A 22,936-nucleotide genomic window follows, 5' to 3' on the forward strand; every position below is an offset into this window, starting at 1 on the left:
GGGAGCCTTTTCAAGGTACCAAGCTGGGCCCTAGCACAAATATTCTTATTCAGTAGGTCTTCAGTAGGGACCTGGTATGTGTATGTTAAAAAAGCACCTCAGGTGATCTTGATAGTTATCACTGTGTGGGAAGTGCTGCTCCCTGAGAACCCTGTGGTAGAATTCCTTCCATCAAACTGGCCTTGAGAAGTCATGAGGCAGAGGACCTTGACCCTTGAGATCAAGTGACCTGAGATAACTTGGGCATCCGCTACAACACATCATGACTCACCACATAAATATTTTGACCTTTTTCATGACATATGAAGCATTGATGCCACCCTTTAATGAAACAGAGCCCTAAATATTTGTCTTTAAACTTCATCTCAGATGGAGTGTGATGATCCGTGAGACTCCCAGACAAACTCCATTGCTAAGAGGGCAAGTTGAAATGGACGTACCCCGATTTGAGGTAACTACTGCCTAGTTGTAATTCAAGCCAACATCTTTATTATGCATTGAAATAATAGGTAAAACCCAGAGAGAACCATTTGTATTATCCATGGGCTTGATGAAGATGAGATCAATGAGGATTCAGGACATTTCAATCAGCAGTTCTTTACCAAACAAAACTGTGTGAGGTGTTGGGGATATAATTCCATCAGAAAATATGGATTAACTATAGTGTGTGAGATACGAATTGGCAAAAAAGATTGACACTGAAATCATGCTGTCATGGAGCCCAAAGTCTATGTGCAGTGGTAGAAAAATAGTTTAATAAAATAGTATGAGTGTTTATATATAAGGAAATAGAAGGGAATGGAAATACCCAGCAGGTGTACCTAATCTGGGGCTTCCCAGGTGGTGCTAGTGGTAAAGAACCCACCTGCCAATGCAGGTAGGTGTAAGAGATGCAGGCTTGATCCCTGGGTCAGGAAGATCCCCTGGAGGAGGGCATGGGAACCCACACCAGTATTCTTGCTTGGAGAATCCCATGGACAGAAGAGCCTGGTGGGTTGCAGTCCATAGTGTTGCAAAGAGTCAGACATGACTGAAGCGACTTAGCGCACACGTAACTAACCCAGTCTGGGGAAAATCAGGGAAAACTCAGAAGGTCATTTCAGAAGTGATTCAAGGACCAGAGGGAGTTAATTCAGATAATAAGAAAAGAGGAGGCTTGTTTCAGACAGATGGAATAGTATGTGTTACAAAGGAAAGAGAGCATGGAATATTCACAGAACATAAATGCATTCATAATGGTTAAGGCATAGGGACCAGGGAGTGGGTATATAGGGAAAGTAACCAAACATGAGGTTGAAAAGGTAATCAGGGGTCAGGCCAGGAAGGACCTGGTAAACCATGGCAGGAAGTTTAAACCTTTTTTTAGTTGATTTAGGGCTCCCCTAGTGGCTCAGACAGTAAAGAATCTGCCTGCGATGCAGGGGACCTACGTTCAGTCCCTGGGTCAGGAAGATCCCCTGGAGAAGGGAATGACAATCCACTCCACTATTCTTGCCTGAAGAATTACATGGACAGAGGATCCTGGCAGGCTACAGTCCACGCGATCGCAAAGAGTTAGACACAACTGAGTGACTAACACTTTCAACACATAGTTGATTTAGGGCTTCCCTGGTGGCTCAGAAGGTAAAGAACCTGCCTGCAATGCAGGAGACCTGGGTTCGATCCCTGGGTAGGGGAGACCCCCTGAAGGAGAGCATGGAAACCCACTCCAATATTCTTGCCTGGAGAATTTCATGGATAGAGGAGTCTGACAGGCTATAGTCCCTAGGATTGGAAAGAGTCAGACATGACTGAGGCAACTTAGCACACATGCACACAAAGTTTAAAGTAATTACAATATAATAGCTATATTTAGCTGTACAATATAACTTTGTTGCTTATTTTATAGATAGTAGTTTGTATCTCTTAATCTCATATTCCTGCCTTGCCCTTCCCATCTTCCTTCTCCCCACTTGTAGCCACCAGCTTTTTCTAAATATCTGAGTCTATTTCTGTTTTCTAGTATTAATCCTTTTGTATTATATTTTAGATTCTACATATAAGTGGTAACAGTATTTGTGTTTCTATTTTTACTTATTTCACTATGAATAATACCCTCTAGGTCCATCCATGTTTTTCAAAATAGCAGAATTTCATTCTTTCTATGACTGTTATATCCTATTTTGTGTGTACACACACACACATACCCCAGATCTTCTTTATCCATTCATCTGTTGATGGATATTTAGGTTGCTTCCATATTTTGGTCATTGTAAATAATGCTGCTAAGAATATTGAGATACATGTATCTTTTCAAATAAGTGTTTTCATTTCTTCAGATATATTCCTAGGAATGGAATTCCTAAATCATATGGTAGTTCTATTTTCAGTTTTTTGAGGAATTTTCATACTGTTTTCCACAGTGGCTGTACCAGTTTATATTCCTACTGATGGTATAATTGGGTTCCCTTTTCTCAGCATCCTCACAAATGTTTACTATGTATTGTCTTTTTTATAATAGTCATTCTGACAGGTGTGAGGTGGTATGTCATTGTGGTTTTCATCTGCATTTCTCTAATGATTAGCAGTTTTGAGCATCTTTTTCTTGAGCATTTTGGCGGTTTGTATATCTTCTTTGGAAAAATGTCTATTCAGGTCTTCTGCCCATTTTACTTTAAATTTTTTATTTTGCACTGGGTGTAGTCCAAATAATACTTGATAGTTTCAGGGGAACAGCAAAGGGTCTCAGCCATACATATACATGTATCCATTCTTCTCCAAACTCTGCCACATAAGATTGAGCCGAGTTCCATGTGCTATACAGTAGGTCCTTTTTGGTTATCCATTTTAAATATACCAGTGTGCATATGTCCATCCCAAACTCACTGTCTCTTCCCCCCACCCTTCCTCCTGGCAACCATAAATTCACTCTCTAAGGCTGTGAGTCTGTTTCTGTTTTGTAAGTAAGTTCATTTGTATCATTTCTTTTTAGATTCCATATATAAGGGATGTCATATGATATTTCTCCTTCTCTTGTCTGACTTACTTCACTCAGTATGACACTGTCTAGGTCCATCTGTGTTGCTGCAAATGGCAATATTTTGTTCTTTTTAATGGCTGGGTAATATTCCAAAATTGTATATATGTATCACATCTTCTTTATCCATTCCTCTGTCAATTGACATTCAAGTTGCTTCTATGTCTTGGCTATTGTAAACAGTGCTGCAATGCACATTGGGGTGCATGTATCCTTTTGGATCATGTTTTTCTCTGGATAAATGCCCAGGAGTGTGATTGCAGGGTCTTATGGTAGCTCTATTTTAAGTTTGCTTTTTTTTTTAAGGAACCTCCATTCTGTTCTCCGTAGTAGCTGTACCAATAAGAGGGTTCCCTTCTCTCCACACCCTCTCCAGCATTTATCGTTTGTCAATTTTTTGATGATAGCAATTCTGGCTGGTGTGAGACTTAACAACATCAAAACAAACAACCCAATCAGAAATTAATTACTGAATTATCTTTTCATGTGCTCTTCTGCATCTGTATGTCTTCTTTGGAGAAACATCTATTCTTCCCTTTTTCTGATTGGATTGTTTGTTTTGATGTTGTTAAGTGTCATAAGTTGTTCATAAATTTTGGAGACTAATCCTTTATCAGTCACATCATTTGCAAATATTTTCTCCCAATCTGTGGGTTGTCTTTTCATTTTGTTTATTGTTTCCTTTTCTGTGTAAAAGCTTCTGAGCTTAAGTAGGTCCCATTTGTTTATTTTTGCTTTTATTTCTATTATTCTGGGAGACTTGCCTATTTTTGTAGGGTTTTTTTTTTATTTTGAGTTGTATGAGTTGTTTATGTATTTTGGCTATAAACCCCTAATACTATCATATCATATATGAATATTTTCTTTCATTCAGTAGGATGTTGTTTCATTTTGTCAATGGTTTCCTTTGCTGTGCCAAAACCTTTGAGTTTAATTAGGTCCCACTTGCTAATTTTGTTTTTGTTTCTTTTGTCTTAGGCATATCCAAAAACATATTGCTACAATTTATGTAAAGTAGTATGCTGCTTATGTTATCTTCTAGGTTTATAGATCTTTAATCAGTTTTGAGTTTATTTTTTGTATATGGTATAAGAAAATGTTCTAATTTTATTCTTTTGCATGTAACTGACCAGTGATCCCAGCACCATTTATTAAAGAGATAGTCTTTTGTTCATTGTATATTCTTGATTCATTTCTTATAGATTAATTGATCATAAATCTAAGGGTTTATTTCTGAGCTCTCTCTTCTGTTCCATTTATCTTTATGTCTGCTTTTGTGCCAGTGCCATGCTGTTTGATTATTGTAGCTTTGTAATATAGTTTGAAGTCAAGTAGCATGATACTTCCCATTTTGTTCTTTTTTCTCAAGATGGCTTTGGCAATTTTGGTTCTTTTGTGGCTCCATATAAAATTTAGGATTATTCTAGTTCTGTGAAAGATATCCTGGATATTTGATAGAGATTGCATTAAATCTATAGATTGCTTCAAATACTATGGACATTTTAAACCATATTAACTTTTTCAACCCATGAACAACAGATATCTTCCCATTTCATTGTATCATCTTCAGTTTCTTTCATCAAGGTTTTATAGTTTTCAGAGTATAGGTCTTTCACCTCCTTGGTTAGGTAATTTTCTAGTTATTTTATTCTTCTTCAATGCAATTTTAAACAGGATTATTTTCTTGCTTTCTTTTTCTGATAGCTCATCATTTGTGTAGAGGAAAGCAACAGATTTCTGTACATTTATCTTGTATCCTGCAACTTTACTAAATTTTTTTTTTAGTTCTAATAGTGTTTTGTAGAAATTTTAGAGTTTTCTATATATAGTTTCATGTCACCTGCAATTTGTGACAGTTTTACTACTTCCCTTCTAATTTGGATGCCTTTTATTTCTTTTTATTTTCTGACTGCTATGGCTAGGACTTCCAATAATATGTTAAATAGAAGTAACAAGAATGAGTATCCATGTCTCATTCTTGATTTTAGAAGAAAGGCTTTCAGCTTTTCACCACTGAGTATGATGTTGCCTGTGGATTTGTCATAATGGCCTTAATTATGTTGAGATATATTCCCTCTATACCCACTGGGGTGAGAGTTCTATCATGAATGGATTTTGAATTTTGTCAAATGCTTTTTCTGCATCTATTGAGATGATCATGTGATTTTTTTCCTTCCTTTTGTTAATGTGATATATCACATTGATTAATTTGCAAATATTGAACCATCTTTTCATCCCTGGAATAAATCCAACTTAATTATGGTGCATGATTATGTTTATATGTTATTGGATTTGGTTCGCCAATATTTTGCTGCGGATTTTTACATCTATAGTCATCAAAGATATTGGTGTGAAATTTTGTGTGTGTGATGTCTTTGTCTGGTTTTGGTATCAGGGTAAAAGTGGCCTTGTACAACGAATATGTAAGTGTTCCTTTTTCTTCAATTTTTTGGAATAGTTTGAGAAGACTAGGTATTAGCTCTTCTCTGTATGTTTGGTAGAGTTTCCTGTGAAGTCATACAATCATGGACTTTGGTTTGCTGGGAAATTATTTTATTACAAATTCAAATTTACTACTAGTGATCAGTCTGTTCAGATTGTCTATTTCTTCCTTATTCAGTCTTGAAAGATTGTATATTTCTAGAAATGTGCTCATTCCTTCTAGGTTGTTCAATTTATTGGCATATAACTGTTCATAGTATTCTTTTTGAATCTCTGTGGTATTGGTTGTTATGTCTCCTGTTTCATTTCTTATTTGGGTCCTCTCTCTTTTCTTCTTGATGAGCTTCACTGAAGGTTTATCAATTTTATCTTTTCAAAGAACCAACACTTGGTTTCATTGATCTTTTCTATTGTTTTCTTATGGGGGCCTGTATTTTATTTATTTTCTCTTGAACTTTATTTCCTGCCTTCTGATGACGTTAGACTTCATTTGCTCTTTTTCTCTTTTAGGTGGTAGTATAAGTTGTTTACTTGAGATTTTTCTTGTTGCTTGAGGTAGGCCTGTATCCCTGTAAATTTCCCACTTAGAATTTCTTTGCTGTTTCCCACAGATTTTGGAAAGTTTTGTCTCCATTTTCATTTGTATCAAGATATTTTCTGATTTCCTCTTTGACTTCATCATTGTCCCATGAATTTTTTTTTAGTAGCATGTTACTTAGTCTTCACATGTTTGTGTTTTTCCATCTCTCTTCCTGTAATTGATTTCTAGCTTCATATTGTCATGGTCAGAAAAAATGCTTGATATAATTTCTATCCTCTCAAATTTGTTGAGGCTTGTTTGGTGGCCTATCATATGATCTCTCCTGGAGGACATTCCATGTGCACTTGAATATAATGTGTATTCTGCTGTTTTGGGATGGAATGTCCTGTAGATATCTACTGATATTAAGTCCAACTGGTATAATATGTCATTTAAGACATCATTTCCTTCTTGATTTTCTCTCTGGATGATATGTCTACTGACATAAGTCCCCTACCATATTTGTATTATTGTGAATTTTTTCTTCATGTTTATTAATATTTTCTTTATATAGTTAGGTGTTCCTATATTAGGTGTGTATATGTTAAGGAGTGTTGTATCCTGATTGTTTTTATCACTTTGTCATTATATAACACCCTTCATCTTTTGTTAAAAACTGTTTTGTCCTATATGAATATTCCTATTCCCATTTTCTTGGTGTTTCCATTTACATGAAATATCCTTTTCCATCCTCTGGTTTTCAGTCTATGTGTGTCTTTAACTCTGAAGTGAGTCTCTTGTAAGCAGCATATATATGGGTCTTATTTTGATTCAATCAGCCACCCTAAGTTTTTCAATTGGAATATTTAGTCCATTGACCTTTAAAGTAATCAGTGATAGGTATGTGTTTATTGCCAACTTGTTAATTATATTCTACTTGTGTTTGTATTTATCCATTCTTCTTCTTTTAGTTTCTTCCCTTGTTGTTTGATGGTTTTCCTTATTGGTATACTTATATTCTTTTCACTGTAGTTTTATGTTTCAGTTGTAGGTTTTTAATTTGTGGTTACCAATGGGTTTCTATATGTTGACCTACTTTTTAAAAACAGTCCCTTAAGTTCAAACACATTCTAAAATATATACCTTTTTACTCCCCTCCCCTACATTTTGTTTTTGATATCATATTTTACATCTCCATGTTTATCCCTTCAGTTTATTGTAGTTATAATTGATTTTACATTTTTTTTCAATCTTTGTACTAGCTTATTTAGGTGGTTGGTTCTCAGCCTTTACTATATATTTGCCTTTACTAATGTAAATGTAAGTCTACCCTGGTGGCTCAATGGTAAAGAATCTGCCTCCAATGCGGAGACATGGGTTTGAGACCTGTGTCCAGAAAATCCGCTGGAGAAGGAAATGGCAACCAATTCCAGTATCCTTGCCTGGACAGAGGAGCCTAGCAGGTTAAGTCCATGAGTCACAAAGAGTTGGACATGACTTAGTGACTAAACAACAGCAAATGTAAATGTAGCCTTTTCAATTAGAGAAGACCCTTTAACATTTCTTTTAGGATAGGATTTTATTGCTCAGTGTTTTTAGTTTTTGCTTGTCTTGGAAGTTCTTTTATCTCTCCTCCAATTCTAAATGGCAGTCTTGCTGGGTAGAGTATCCTAGGTTGCAGGTTTTTCCCTTTTAGCACTTTATATACAGCGTGCCATCCCTTCTTCCCTACAAGTTTTCTGCAGAGAAATCAGCTGATAGCCTTATGAAGGTTCTTTATAAGATTCTTATGATTCTTTTGATTTCTCTTGCTGCCTTTAGAATTCTTTATCTTAAACTTTTGCTGTTTTAATTACTTTTTGGTGTAGGTTTGTTGGAATTCATCTTGTTTAGAACCCTCTAAGCTTCATGTACATGTATATTGGTTTCCTTCTTCACGTTTAAGAAGTTTTCAGCCATCACTTCATCGAATACATTTTCAACACCCCGCCTCCTCTCACTCTGCTTCTGAAACCCCTATAGTGCAGATGTCGGTATGCTTTAATATTGTGCTAAATATCACTAAACTGTTATCATTTTTTAAATTTTTCTTTCTGCTGTTCTGACTGTGTCCTTTCTGTTATTCTGTCTTCCAGATAACTTATGCATTCTTCTGTATCACCTAGGCTCCTGTTAATTCCTTCTAGCATGTTTTTCATTTCATCTTTAAAAAATTCTTATTTCTGTGTTAAAATTCTCAGTGTTCTTCTATTCTTTTCCCTAATTCAGCTAGCCTATCTATTACTAATGCTTTGAATTCTTCATCTAGCAAATAATTTATTTCTGTTTCATTAGTTGCTTTTTCAGGGGTTTTCTCCTGTTTTTTCAATGAAACAAATCCCTCTGTCTTCTCATTTTTGCTGTATGTATTCTATGAAATTAGATGAAACAATTACCTTTTTCCAGCCTTGAAGGGGTGTCCTTGTCTATGGGTATCCCCACACTCTCTGCCTGTGCCCAAGGACTTTAGTGGGAGAGCTACATCTGACTTGAGCACAAGTCATGTCTTTCCCCAGAGTGTGCTAGCGCTATCATCTTGTTAGGAGGTAATGCTGGAGATAGAGCAGCAAGAGGCAGAGTCGGGTGTGAGGCAGGGCTTCTCCTTCCTTCAGTGCCAACATTACCCTCTTAGAGTGGGGGCAGGTCCCAAATTGCTGGAGCAGAAGCTCTGAGGGTCAAGTCTAAGATAGCTCTATTCCCTCTAAGTGTATTCTTTCCCTCCCAGCACCAGCACACTTCCCCAGAGGGGAATAGAGCTGGAGCAAGAGGGGCTGGAGAGGGCACTTGGCATGGGCCTGGGCATAGACTGTGGTGTCCCTAGTTTCACTTAGAATCCTTGAATCCTTTGAGGTGGTGCCTCCGTAAACTCCAGTTTGAGGCCCCGGCCTTATTCAGATGCCATTCATGATCTGGGCTGGCATAGTCCCTCACATCTGAGCACTCCCCTCAGCCATTCTCACTCTAGTGTAGAACTACTATTGTGAAGCAAATGGGATAAAATGGGTTCTTGGCTCAGGCTGGCCATGGGCCAGAGGTTGTGGGAAACTGGCCAGAGTCCTATTCAGTTTCAATCTGTTTCTTCTGCCTTGTTTCAGGAGAAAGCGCATGTGTGTGTGTGATCACTAGCAAAAAATTGAAAAAGGTTTCTTTGGTTTGTTTGCTGTACAATATATCCAAGTTATTTATTTATTCTATATATAACTTACTTATATTGTATAAATATATATTTATTTTGTATTTCTAAATCTGACACCCCTATCTCACCCCTCCCTGTTTCCTCTACACTTGTAACCACTAGTTTGTTCTCTACACCTGTGAGTCCATTTTTATTAAGTATACATTTGTTTTATTTTTCATATCCTATGTATAAGTGATAAAATAGAGTATTCTTTTTTTCTCACTGACATATTTCATTAAGCATAATACCCCCAAGGTCTATTCACATTGTTATAAATGGCAGGATTCCATTTTTGGGGGGAGCTGAGTAGTATTCCAGTAGTATTGTATGTATAAACCACATCTGTATCCATTCATCTGTTGATGGGCACTCAAGTTGCTTCCATATCTTGGCTATTATAAGTAGTGCTGCTATGAACATTGAGGTCCATGCATCTTTTCAAATTAGTGTTTTCATTTTCTGCAAATACACACCTAGCACTGAAATTGCCAGATCATATCATAGTTCTATTTTTAGTTTTTTGAAGAAACTCCATACAGTTTCCCATAGTGACTGGAAACAGTGTAAAACCCCACCAGTAGTGTATGAAGGTTTCCATTTCTCCACATCCTATCCAACATTTATTATTTGTAGACTTTTTGATGATAGCCATTCTGACAGGTGTGAGGTGATATCTCATTGTTGTTTTGCATTTCTCTAATAATTACTGATATTGATCATCTTTTCGTGTGCCTGTTAGCCATATAGTCTTCTTTGGAAAAATGTCTATTGAAGTCTTCTGCCCATTTGTTGATTGGGTTGTTTCTTTTTGTGGTATTGAGTTGTATGAGCTGTTTGTGTATTTTAGATATTAACCCCTTGTCAGCCACATCACTTGGAAATATTTTCTCCCCTTTCATAGGTTGTATTTTCATTTTATTGATAATTTCCTTGCTGTGCAAAAGCTTTTAAATTTAAATAGGTCCCATTACTTTATTTTTGCATTTATTTACTTTGACTTAAGAGATTGACCAAAATATTGTTACAGTTTTGTCAAAGAGTGTTCTGCCTATGTTCTCTTCTAGGACTTTTATGGTGTCATGTCTTACATTTAGGTCTTTGAACCACTTCGAGTTGATTTGTGTATATGGTCTGAAGGAATGTTCTAATCTCATTGTTTTACATGTGGTTGTCCAGTTTTTCCAATACCACTTGCTAAAGAGACTGTCTTTTCTCCATTGTATGTTCTTGCCTCCTTTCTCATAAATTAATAGACAATAGATGTGTGGGTTCATTTCTGGTTCTCTATTCTGTTCCACTGATCTATGTATCTGATTTTGTGCTAGTAACATGCTGTACTGTAGCTATGTAGTATATTCTGAAGCCTGGGGGGTTATAGCTCCAACTTTGTTCTTTTTCTCAAGATGGCTATGGAAATTTGGGGTCTTTTGTAGTTCCATATGGATTTTTATTTGTTCTTGTTCTGTGAAAAATGTCATGGGTGTTTTGATAGATGTAGATAATGTGGAGTTGCTCAGTCGTGTCTGACTCATTGCAACCCTATGGACTGTAGCCCACCAGGCTCCCCTGTCCATGGGATTCTCCAGGCAAGAATACTGGAGTGGATTTTCATGCCCTTCTCCAGGGAATCTTCCAAACCCAGGAATTGATCCTGGGTCCCCTGCATTGCAGGCAGATTCTTTGCCATTAAATCTGCAGATTGCTTTGGGTAGTATGGCCATCTTAAAAAATATTTAGTCTTCTAATCCAAGGGCATAAGGTATCTTTCCATTTCTTTAAATCATCTTCAATTCCCTTAATCAATGTTTTTTCAGTTTTTAGATTATAGGCCTTTCATCTCCTTGGTTAAGTTTATTCTTAGTATTTTATTCTTTTGGTTGTGATTTCAAGAAGGATGGTTTTTTACTTTTTGTTTCTAAAATTTCCTTGTTAGTGTATAGAAATGCAATATATTTTTATATAGTAATCTTGTATCCTTCAACCTTATTGAATTAATTTACTAGTCCTAATATGTGGGGGCAGAGACTTTAGAATTCCCTATATAAATATAGTGTCATCTGCAAATAGTGACACTTTTACCTCTTCCTTTCTAATTTGGATGCTTTTTATTTCTTTTACTTCTCTGATTACTGTGGCTAGAACTTCCATTACTATGTTAAACAGAAGTAGTAAGAGTGGGCATCCTTGTCTTGTTCCAGAATATAATGAGAAGTTTTTCAGCTTTTCATCACTAAGTATGATGTTGGCTATGGGTTTATCATATGGCCTTAATTTTGTTGAGATATGTTTCCTCTATACATACGATATGAGAATTTTATCGTGAATGTCAGTTCAGTTCAGTCGCTCAGTTGTGTCCGACTCTTTGCAACCCCACGAACCGCAGCACACCAGGCCTCCGTGTCCAGCACCAACCCCCGGAGTCCACCCAAACCTGTGTCCATCAAGTCAGTGATGCCATCCAACCATCTCATCCTCTGTCATTCCCTTCTCCTCCTGCCCTCAATCTTTCCCAGCATCAGGGTCTTTTCCAATGAGTCAGTTCTATGCATCAGGTGGCCAAACTATTGGAGTTTCAGCTTCAACATCAGTCCTTCCAATGAACACCCAGGACTCATCTCCTTTAGGATGGACTGGTTAGATCTCCTTGCAGTCCAAGGGACTCTCAAGAATCTTCTCCAACACCACAGTTCAAAAGCATTGATTTTTCAGCACTCAGCTTTCTTTATAGTCCAACTCTTACATCCATACATGACCACTAGAAAAACCATAGCCTTGACTAGCCGGACCTTTGTTGGCAAAGTAATGTCTCTACTTTTTAATATGCTGCCTAGGTTGGTCATAACTTTCCTTCCAAGGAGTAAGTGTCTTTTAATTTCATGGCAGCAATCACCATCTTCAGTGATTTTGGAGCCCAGAAAAATAAAGTCTGACACTGTTTCCACTGTTTCCCCATCTATTTGCCATGAAGTGATGAATGGATGTTGAAATTTTTCAAATGCCTTTTCTGCATCTATTGAGATGATCATGTGACTTTTTTTATCCTTCCTTTTGTTAATGTTGTGCATCAAGGGTCCCCAGCCCCTGAGTCATGGACCGCTACTGGTCCATGGCCTGTTAGGAACCAGGCTGCAGAGCAGGAGGTGAGTGGCAGGTGAGCAAGCAAAGCTTCATCTGCTGCATCCCATTGATCCCCATTGCTCCCATTACTACCTGAACCATCCCCCGCCCCTCTGCACTACCTGCAGGTCTATGGAAAAATTGTCTTCGGTGAAACTGATCACTGGTGCCAAAAGGTTTGGAGACTACTGTTGTATATCACATTTGTTGATTTGCAAATGTTAGTCCACCCTCTTGATCCTGGAATAAACCCAACTTGATCATGGTGTATGATCCTTTTTATATATTATTGGATTCAGTCTCCTAATATTTTGTTGAGGATTTTTGCATCTATATTCATCAAAGATATTGGCCTATACACTATGGAGAACAGTATGGAGCGTCCTCAAAAAACTAAAAGTAGAGCTACCATAAGACCCTGCAATCACACTCCTGGGCATTTATCCAGAGAAAAACATGATCCAAAAGGATACATGCACCCCAATGTTCATTGCAGCACTGTTTACAATAGCCAAGACATAGAAGCAACTGAAATGTCAATCGACAGAGGAATGGATAAAGATGTGGTACATATATGCAATTTCAGAATATTACTCAGCCATTGAAAAGAATAAAATAATGCCATTTTTAGCAACATGAATGGACCTAGACAGTGTCAAACTGAGTGAAGTAAGTCAGACAGAGAAGGAGAAATATCATATGACACCCCTTATATATGGAATCTAAAAAGAAATGATACAAATGAACTTACTTACAAAACAGAAACAGACTCACAGCCTTAGAGAGTGAATTTATGGTTGCCAGGAGGAAGGATGAGGGGAAGGAATAGCTAGGGAGTTTGGGATGGACATGTCCACACTGGTATATTTAAAATGGATAACCAACAAGGACCTAGTGGAACTCTGCTCAATCTTATGTGGCAGAGGTTGGAGAATGGATACATGTACATGTATGGCTGAGATCCTTTGCTATTCACCTGAAACTATCACAACATTGTTTGTTAATCAGCTATACCCCAATACAAAATAAAAAGCTTTTTAAAAATATATATATATATATTAGCCTATAATTTTCTCTTTTTTGTAGGTTATTTTTTCATATTTTAGTATCAGGATAAGGGTGGCCTTATAGAATAAATTTGGGAGTACTCCTTTCTCTTCAAATTTTACAACAATTTGACAGGGATAGTTATTAACTCTTGTCTATATCTTTGTAAAAAGCAGAGACATTACTCTGTTGACAAAGGTCTGTCTAGTCAAAGCTATGGTTTTTCCAGCAGTCATGTATGGACATGAGAGTTGAACCATAAAGAAGGCTGCGTGCCAAAGAATTGATGCTTTTGAATTGCAGTGTTGGAGAAGACTCTTTAGAGTCCCTTGGACTGCAAGGAGATCAAACCTGTCAATCCTAAAGAAAATCAACCCTGTGTATTTCTTGGAAGGACTGATGCTGAAGCTCCAATACTTTAGCCATCTGATGCAAAGAGCCAACTCATTGAAAAAGACCCTGATGCTGGGAAAGATAGAAGGCAGGAGGAAAAGGGGACAACAGAGGATGAGATGGTTGGATGGCATCACTGACTCAATGGACATGAGTTTGAGCAAGCTCTGGGAGATGATGAAGGACTGGGAAGCCTGGCGTGCTACAGTCCATGGGGTTGCAAAGAGTCAGACACGACTGAGCGAGTGAACAGTAACAAATATCTTTGTTAGAATTCTTTTCTGAAACCATCTGATCCTAGACTGTTGTTAGCTGGAAATTTTTATTATAAATTCAGTTTTACTTGTATTGATTATTCTGTTCAAATTGTTTCTTCTTGAATCAGTCTTACCAGGCTGTATTTTTTTAGAATTTGTTCATGTCTTCTAGGCTGTCCATTTTGTTGGCATATAACATAGTATTCTCTTATGATTTTTTAAATTTTTGTGGTATTAGCTGTTTTGTCTCCTCTTTCATTATTTTATTTGGGTCCTCACTCTTTTTTTCTTGGTGACCCTGGTGAAAAGTTTATCAATTTTATCATTTCAAAGAACCAGTTCTTGGTTTCATTGATCTTTTCTATTGTTTTTTATTTTTTAATTAATTTATTTAATTCGAGTCTAATTACAATATTGTGGTGGTTTTTGCCATACATTGACATGAAACAGCCACAGGTGTACATGTGTCTCTATTTTATTTATTTCCTCTCTGATCTTTATCTTTTTCTTCCTTCTACTGACTTTGAGTTTTGTTTGTTCTTTTTCTAATGCTTTTAGGTGATAAGATGTTTTATGCAAGATTTTTCTTGTTTCTTGAGAAAGGCCTGTATTGGCACTAACTTCTCTCTTAGAACTGCTTTTGTTGCATCTAATAGATTTTGGAAAATCGTGTTTCTGTTTGCATTTGCTTTGAGGGACTTTCTGATTTCCTCTTTGATTTCATCCTGTCCCAATGGTTTTTTAGTAGTGTGTTGTGTAGCCTCCATGTGTTTGTTATTTTCCCATTTTTCTTTTTGTAGTTGCTTTCTAGTTTCATGCTGTTTTGGTCATAAAAAATACTTGATGTAATTTCTATCTTAAATTTGTTGAGACTCATTCTGTGGCCCAGCATGTGATCTATCCTGGAGAACATTCCAATAAGCACTTGAGAAGAATGTGTATTCTGCTATTTGGGGATGGAATGTCTTGTAAGACATCTATTAAGTCCAACTAGTCTATTGTGTCATTTAAGTTCACTGTTGTCTTATTATCTGTCTAGATGATATGTCTATAGATATCAGGGGAGTGTCAAAGTCCTCTACTAATATTGTATCATTGTCAAATTCTCCCTTTATGTCTGCTAGTATTTGCTTTATATATTTAGGGGCTCCTGTGTTAGGTACATATATGTTAACAAGAGCAATATCTTCTTTATATATTGATCCCTTTATGATTATATAATGCACTTGTCTTTTGTTATAGCCTTCATTTTAAAGTCTTTTTGATCTATATGAATATTGCTACCCTCACTTTCTTGTCATTAACGATTTCATGAAGTATCTTTTTCCATTCCTTCACTTTCATTCTGTATGTCTTTGGCCCTGAAGAGCTTCCCTTATAGGCAGCATATTAAAGGGTCTTGTTTTTTAATCCAATCAGCCACCCTTTGTCTTTTGGAACATTTAGTCTATTGACATTTAGTCATTTAAAGTAATTATTGATTGGTATGTACTTACTGGGCTTCCCAGGTAGCTCAGCTGTAAAGAATCTGCCTGCAACACAAGAGCTGCAGGAACCACAGGTTCAATCCCTGTGTTGGGAAGATCCCCTGGAGGAGGACATGGCAACCCATTCCAATATTCTTGCCTGGAAAACCCCATGAACAGAGGAGCCTGGCAAGCTACAGTCCACGGGGTCACAAAGAGTTCAACATGACTGAAGCACCTTAGTACAGCACAACACATGTACTTATTGTCATTCTATTACTTGTTTTCCAGTTGTTTCCATAGTTCTCTGTTTACTTCTGTTTCTCCCACTGTGGTTTAATGATTTTCTTTAGTAGTAATGCTTAGGTTCCTTTCTTTTTGGTTTTTGTATGTCTTTTGCAGTGAGTTACCATGGGATTCAAATATGTTGACCCATAATTATATCTATGTGATTTTAACTGATAGTCATTTAAGTTTAAACACTAAAAGATCTACATTTTTATTCCCTTCCCCAACCTTTTGTATTTTTTAAAATCATATTTTACATCTTTACACTTTTTTCCTTCACTGTTTATTGTCTTTATAGTTGATTTTACAAATTTTCCTTCTTCAGGGGATCTTCCTGACCCAGGGATCAAACCCATGTCTCCTGAGTTGGCAGGCAGATTCTTTACCACTGAGCCACCAAGGAAGCCCTTTAATCTATGTGCTTGCTTATTTAGATTATCTTAAATCCTTTCCTATCTTGGAATTTCCCTTTCCTATAGATTCTTACTTCTTTTTCATTTGGAGTAGGACATTTCTTGTAGACTAGGTTTAGTTTTGCTCATTTATTTTGGTTTTTGCTAGTCTGAAGAGGTCTTTATCTCTCCTAAATGATAACCTTGCTGGGCAGAGTATCCTAGGTAGCAGGTTTTTCCTTTTCAGTATTTTGAATATTTCTTATCATACCCTTCTGGCCTGCAACATTTCTCTAAAGAAATCAGCTGATAGCCTTATGGGGGTTCACTTGTAACTGACTCTTTAGTTTTCTCTTGGTGCCATTAGAATCTACAGTTTTGACATTTTAATTATATGTCTTGGTGTGGATCTGCTTGGGTTCATCTTATCTGGGAACTTCTGTGCTTCTTATACCTGGATATCTGTTTCTTTTTCAGGCTTGGGAAGTTTTCAGCCATAATTTCATTTAATACATTTTCAATCCCCTTCTCTCTCTCTTTTCCCCTTCTGCAATGCCTATAATGTGAAAAAGTTGTATATATATGGACTACATATCAGGCAAGCAAGCGTTCATGGGCTCCTTCCAAGCAGAGTCCAGGCTTCCCTGCAGTCCTCCTATTAGTCCCACTGACCCTCCAACCAGCCAAGGGGGCTCGTCTCCCCTTTGCTGAACCCCAGGGATGGAATGCCTGCTACATATATATATCCATATACAAAAATCCACATATAAAAGTTCCTTTTAAGTGTGTGCTCTTCCCCCTCCCATCACTGGCACCCTCACCTGAGCAGAACACTGCTGGAGCAAGAGGGGCTAGTGTGGGTGTTCAGCAGGGGTGGAGGCATGGGCTGTGGTGGTCTGGCTGCCATCAGAGATCTTGTCTGCCTCTGATGCTTCAACTTTGCAACTGCCAATAGTGGATGCCCCCTCCCTGCTCAGATGCCACTTAAGGTTTTATCCACCATAGCATCTTTTTTACTTATTTACTATATTTACAATATTTCAGGTGTATAGCAAAGTTTTATACACACACACATTCTATTTTCAGATTCTTCTCCATTGTAGATTGTTACACCATAGCATCTTACTGCAAAGTTTTTTCCTTGTTGTGGCAGCCCTTAGTCCTGTGTGGAGCTGCTAATGGTGCTGGAGCATTTGCTTGGCTCAGGCTGGGGCACACACCCTGGTCAGAGGAAACCAGTCAGCCCTGGGTGGTTTCGACCCACCATTTCTGCACTGCTTAGGGAGCTAGCAAGTGTTCATGGGCTCCTTTCAAGCAGAGTCTAGGCTTCACTGCAGCCCTCCTATTAGTCCCACTAGCCCTCCAACCAGCCAAGGGGACTCGTCTCCCCTTTGCTGAACCCCGGGGATGGAATGCCTGGTATGTAGCTCTCACTGCTCACTCCCCAGGGAGGGCATGGACCCATGTAGTCTCCCTGTTTCTACACATCCCCTCCTAGGAACACAGGTCCCATCATGATCGATTCTCTTCCCTCCTATGTGATTCTGTGTGGATCTTTCTTATAGCCTTGGTTATATAGGAGTCTTTCTGCCAGCCTCCTGTTAGTTTTCAGTGATAATTGTTCCACATGTAGATGTATTTTTGATATATTCATGGGGGAAGCTGAGTTCCATATCCCCCTACTCTACCTTCTTGATTTGAATCCCTCTGAGTCTAGGTTTCTTACAGCCTTCCTGTTAGTCCCACTGGTTTTCTGACCAGGTTAGGGGACTCGTCTTCCTGGTGTCAGACTCCAGGGATGTGGCACCCAATATGTGGCTTGAACTGCTCACTCCCCAGGGAGGCTCTCTGCCTTTGTAATGCTCTTCGTCTTCTGTGCCCCCCATCAAGGGCACAGGTCCTGACATGATTGCTACTCCTCCATTCCTACTGGATTCTGTATGGCTCTTAATTATAGCCTTGGTTGTACAAAAGTCTTTCTGCCAATCTCCAGTTAGTTTTCAGTGATACTTTCTCCACATTTAGATGTATTTTTCGTGTTCATAGGGGGAAGTGAGTTCCATGTCCTCCTAATCTGTCTTGACCTCTCCCCCAGGAAATTTGAACTTTTATTCTAAGACCAGTAAGAATTATAGAAGAACATTTTCTTATTTTATTATGAAATTTTCAAACATATAGGAAATTTTGAATGGTAGATTCTACCATTAATATTTCACTATACTTTATCTCATATCTATCCATCTATCTATTCTGCTAATAGAAAGGTGTTAAGCAGAATATTTCCGTGGTATATGGAGAAACGATTGAAGGAATAAAGCTTAGAGGCAAGGAAAAAAGATAGGCAGTGCTAACATTTTCTAGGCAAAAGATGATGGTGATTTGGACTGCTGAAGTGGTAATAGGGCATATTTAAAACATATTCAAGTGATAGAATCATCAGATCTTGGTATATATTTCAATGTAGAGGGCGACAGGGGTGAATATAAGTTATAGTTAGGACTGCAGACTCAAGAACCAGACTACCTGGAATCAAATCCTGGCCCTACCATTTAACAGCTCTCCCTTTCCTATGCCTCAGTTTTCTGTTCTGTGAAATGGGGATAATAATCCTTATTTCATAAGACTGTTATAAAGGTTATCTGATTATATATATATGTGTGTGTGTGTGTATCTTAGAACAGAGCCTGACACATAGCAAGTTCTATATAAGTGGATGCTGTTATTATTTCTCCCTGGAGAAAGAAATGGTAACCCACTCTAGTATTCTTGCCTGGAAGATTCCATGGGCAGAGGATCCTGGTGGGCTACAGTCCATGGGGTCACAAAAAGTTTGATATGATGGAGCATGAGAACGATTATTATTTTTAATATTATATATAAGAGATGACACTCTGGTTGGAAAGATATAGGTTCAAATCCCATATCTATTATTTACTAGCTATGTGAGATGGTTTTTTCATTTGAAACATGGAACAAACAGTACCCCCTTCACATGAGTTTTTGAGTATTAATTTAAATGAGAGGAAATAATACACATCTTTTATTTTTAGAGTAACCACAGATCTAAGATTATCTGTGGAGATCTTCAACAAGAATTCTTTTTAAGTGTATTATTTTCAAAGAAGCATTTGTGTTGCTGGTAAAGCATCAGTAGGAAATAATGAGGGGGTGGGGATGGGTAGCACACTATGTCACAATGCTAAGATTCCAGGGCTGAACACTCATTTTCTCCCTAGGCTGCTGCCATCCAACACCTAGAATCTGCAACCACTGAGTTAAACAAAATCCTGAAGGCCAAGTACCCGACAGAGATGATTATCGCAACCAGGTCAGTCTTCCTTTGCCTCTCAACCTTTTGGGGTGTTTTTTCTCATAGGCTGTTACATCATTCAGAGATGGTGCTCATTTTAATAGCTTGGGGGTTGAGGTCAAAGAAAGCATATGTTTACCTTCCCAAATCAAATTTCTTCTAACTCAAAATCTCCTGAGTGGGAAGTTTATGAAAAATAAATTTTTAAAAAAAGATGAGATTGGGGTGAGGGCTCCTGCTACCCCAACATGACAAAATTGCAAGCCACAGATTTGGAAGAGGGGTTATAGAAGGGAAACACAACATTCCATACCACTCAAGAGCATAGCATAGCCCCCTCCAGTAGGGACAGCTTTTCCATCTAATACCTGGAAAACTCTCCGTGGTGCCTACTACTGCTGCTTTCTCATAGCTGAGCAACACATTCTCCTAAATATATGGGGCATTCATTCCTCCTGGGACTCTGGTGGAGTCCTTCCAAGTCTACCACATTCTTTTTTTAGAAACAGTCCCTACATGGGCCATAATACCAAAGTCATTATATTAGTACTAAATTAGCTAGATCCTTGAACCATAGTTGATTTGACCCAGGATGAAATCCAGACCCAAGTTATACCAAGTGAATTCTGTTTTCTGGAAATTTGGAATTTGGGCTAAGAAATGTTAGTTAAACTCTCTTAGGTACTGGCATATTTGCCAAATGCACGTGAAGAATCAGAATAAACAAAGAGAGGAGAGGGAGTTGGGAGAGAGAGACAAGGAGAGGGAGAAAGGAGAGATCAGAAAAGAGAGAGGGAGAAGGAAGAGGAGGAAGATGGAAACTAATGACATTATAAGACAGAAGGGCTCTGGACCTCATGTCCATGTCACATTGTGCCATCTATCTTATCTTTCCAGATTCCTGTGCTCAGCAGTGGAAGATTTTGTGGTTGATATTGTAAAGGCCTGGAGCCGGATAAAACAGAACAATACAGCAATAGAGTCTGTCATTTTGAAAGTAAGTTTCCATCCTTTTGTCTTGTACTCTTTGTGGCACCAGAGCCCCATTTTTTAATAAAAGCAAATGTCCCTCTCACTGGGAATCGTTAAAGGGCAAGGAGAAGCAGCTGGTAAGCCTCCCTGATGGTGAAAATCCTCATTGAACTTCCACCTTTCACCAAATAAAGAGTGGCACTGTACATGCTTATCCATGTACCATGTACCTAAGCATATTTTAAGCATCTGTCCACACCTAGACACAAGCATACACCAACATGTATGCACATGGCTGTATACCAGAACATTCTTGAAACTACATACAAATACATGCTAGAAATACACCCATGGTCACCTCTATAATTACAACAGTAACAATAATAGCTAATACTTCTATAGCACTTATTCTGTGCCAAGAACTGTTCTAAGCACTTATAATGTACTCACTTATTTAATCTTCACAACTTCTCAAGAATATAAAAGCACAATGAGATTAAGTTACTTGCCTCAGTTCACAAACTATTAAGTGATGGAACCGGGCATCAGGCCATAATCATGCAGTACCTCCCCAAACATACACACAGACAAAAGCAGACACCAGGCACCCATGCAGAGCCACATCCGTATCCATTAGGAGCATGCCCATGAAAACACCAATCCAGAAATGTTTGCTTATCTTTCCTCAGTCTTGCTATATTGTACATCATTTTATAGACCATTTGGACATGAGAAAGACTAGGCAACATACATTGGTGCCTGCAGCTGCTCAGAAACAAACGATGTCTCTTTAACCTCCTAACACCCTTTGGCTATCTTATCACATCTACCCAAAATTTCTTTCCCTAAACTTTCATCTTCCCACATTTAGCTTCCTATGCTCAGTGTCCTGGCCAACTGTTACCCTTCTGCACTTCTCTCCATGCTATCTATAACTACTCATTCTGTCCTTTCAAGCATGAATTTCTCATAACAATGCTCTGTCTCATTCCCTATATAGAGCGACTTAATGTACGACAAGCTCAGTGTCCTGATTGATATCCTTGCTGAGGATGTAGCAGTTGAGAAGAGTGCCAAAGCACATAAGGAAAGTGCCAAGGCAGATGGAGAGCCCTCCATCCCTCAAATAGACCACATAGCCAAGTGCAAGTTGGAGCTGGCTACAAAGGCCCAGAATCTCCAAAAGTCGTTGAAACTCATCATATTCCAAGTTGAACAAGGTAAAGTTCCCAGGGTTGTGTTGACTGAGGGAGGGGAAAGAGAAGGTTCCTGTGGATGGTTACTGATCTACCTCACTCTGACACCACTACCCAAACTTAACTAGATTCTGCATTCATAAAGCATCAAAAATCAGTCCTCAGACTGACTTTGAAAAGTCTCACTCCTGATAAGCTGCCCCTTTGGCACCTCCTACCTCACAGAGACTAAACTCTTGCTATTTATTTAGTTTTGGAACTAACGCTCATCCTAAACAATTACAGCTGCTAAGAGGCTTGGCTCAAAGCTCTTGTCAGCTTCCACCTCCAGCCATGGAATTTTTTCTACCTGCTCCTATCCCCTTCCAACCACTGAGCCTATGACGATTTTAGAAGGAAAATTGTGTTCATCTCTGCATGTCTTACACAGTATTCATCAGGCACAAGGGCCCTGAGAGTGGTCCTGGCAGCTCTGACATTCATTGCCATTTCCCATAATTCATGGCAGCCTACAAGCTTCCAACTCAGTATGAAAGCTCTTTCAACTCCTCCAACTTCTTAATTTAACATTCTGGTTTCCATTTCTTCTCCACAATGCTTCTTTGAAAAACAGATCAGAAAATTATGTTAATACCAAGTGTGTTCTACCTGAGCTATTGGAATTGAGCAGTAGTTCGTGTAGCAAGGAAGTCCCTTTGGCTGGCCTTTGGCTTTTACCTATGGTACATTCTCCTGCCTTGGTGCATGTAGGTACAACCTCAGCCAAGTTTCTAAGAAAAAAAAGGAAATATCCCTTCTGCAGTGTAAAGTAATTAAAGAGCCAATTTGCCTCCATTTCTGTAGGTAGTTTCCAAGGGGGCTTCCCAGGTAGCGCTAGTGGTTAAGTAACCTGCCTGCTAATGAAGATGTGGGTTCGATCCCTGGGTCAGGAAGATTCCTTGGAGGAGGGCATGGCAACCCACTCCAGTATTCTTGCCTGGAGAATCCCACGGACAGAGGAACCTGCCAGGCAACAGTTCATAGGGTCGCAAAGAGTCAGACACGACTGAAGTGACTTAGCATGCACGCATGCACAGTTTCCAAGGAGGAGGGATCAGATCAATCTGATGTAGCCATAACACTGTCACAACTAGTACTCAACCTGCTCCATTAATACATAAGTCAGGTTTAGAAGTATAGTTTGTGGCCATGGGACAGAGAAAGGCACCCCTGGGTAGGATAAGGATTGAACCTATAAGGCTTTGGCATAGGCCAAGCACCTGAGCTATATGATATTAATATATAGGTTGGTGAAAGGAAGGCA

The 22,936-nt window shown here is 38.4% G+C and overlaps 1 protein-coding gene across 1 annotated transcript in view; it reads left to right on the forward strand.

Moving 5' to 3' along the window:
• Nucleotides 1–22,936, forward strand: part of DGKK (diacylglycerol kinase kappa) — a 161,096-nt gene that overhangs the window by 117,828 nt on the left and 20,332 nt on the right. Inside the window, exons 14-17 of the mRNA XM_043897422.1 lie at nt 370–451; nt 19,392–19,483; nt 20,363–20,462; nt 21,438–21,657. Coding sequence (XP_043753357.1) covers nt 370–451; nt 19,392–19,483; nt 20,363–20,462; nt 21,438–21,657 — 494 coding nt within the window. The remainder of the gene's footprint in view (nt 1–369; nt 452–19,391; nt 19,484–20,362; nt 20,463–21,437; nt 21,658–22,936) is intronic.

The sequence above is a fragment of the Cervus elaphus genome, chromosome X (genome assembly GCF_910594005.1).
Source record: "Cervus elaphus chromosome X, mCerEla1.1, whole genome shotgun sequence".
NCBI lineage: Eukaryota > Metazoa > Chordata > Mammalia > Artiodactyla > Cervidae > Cervus > Cervus elaphus.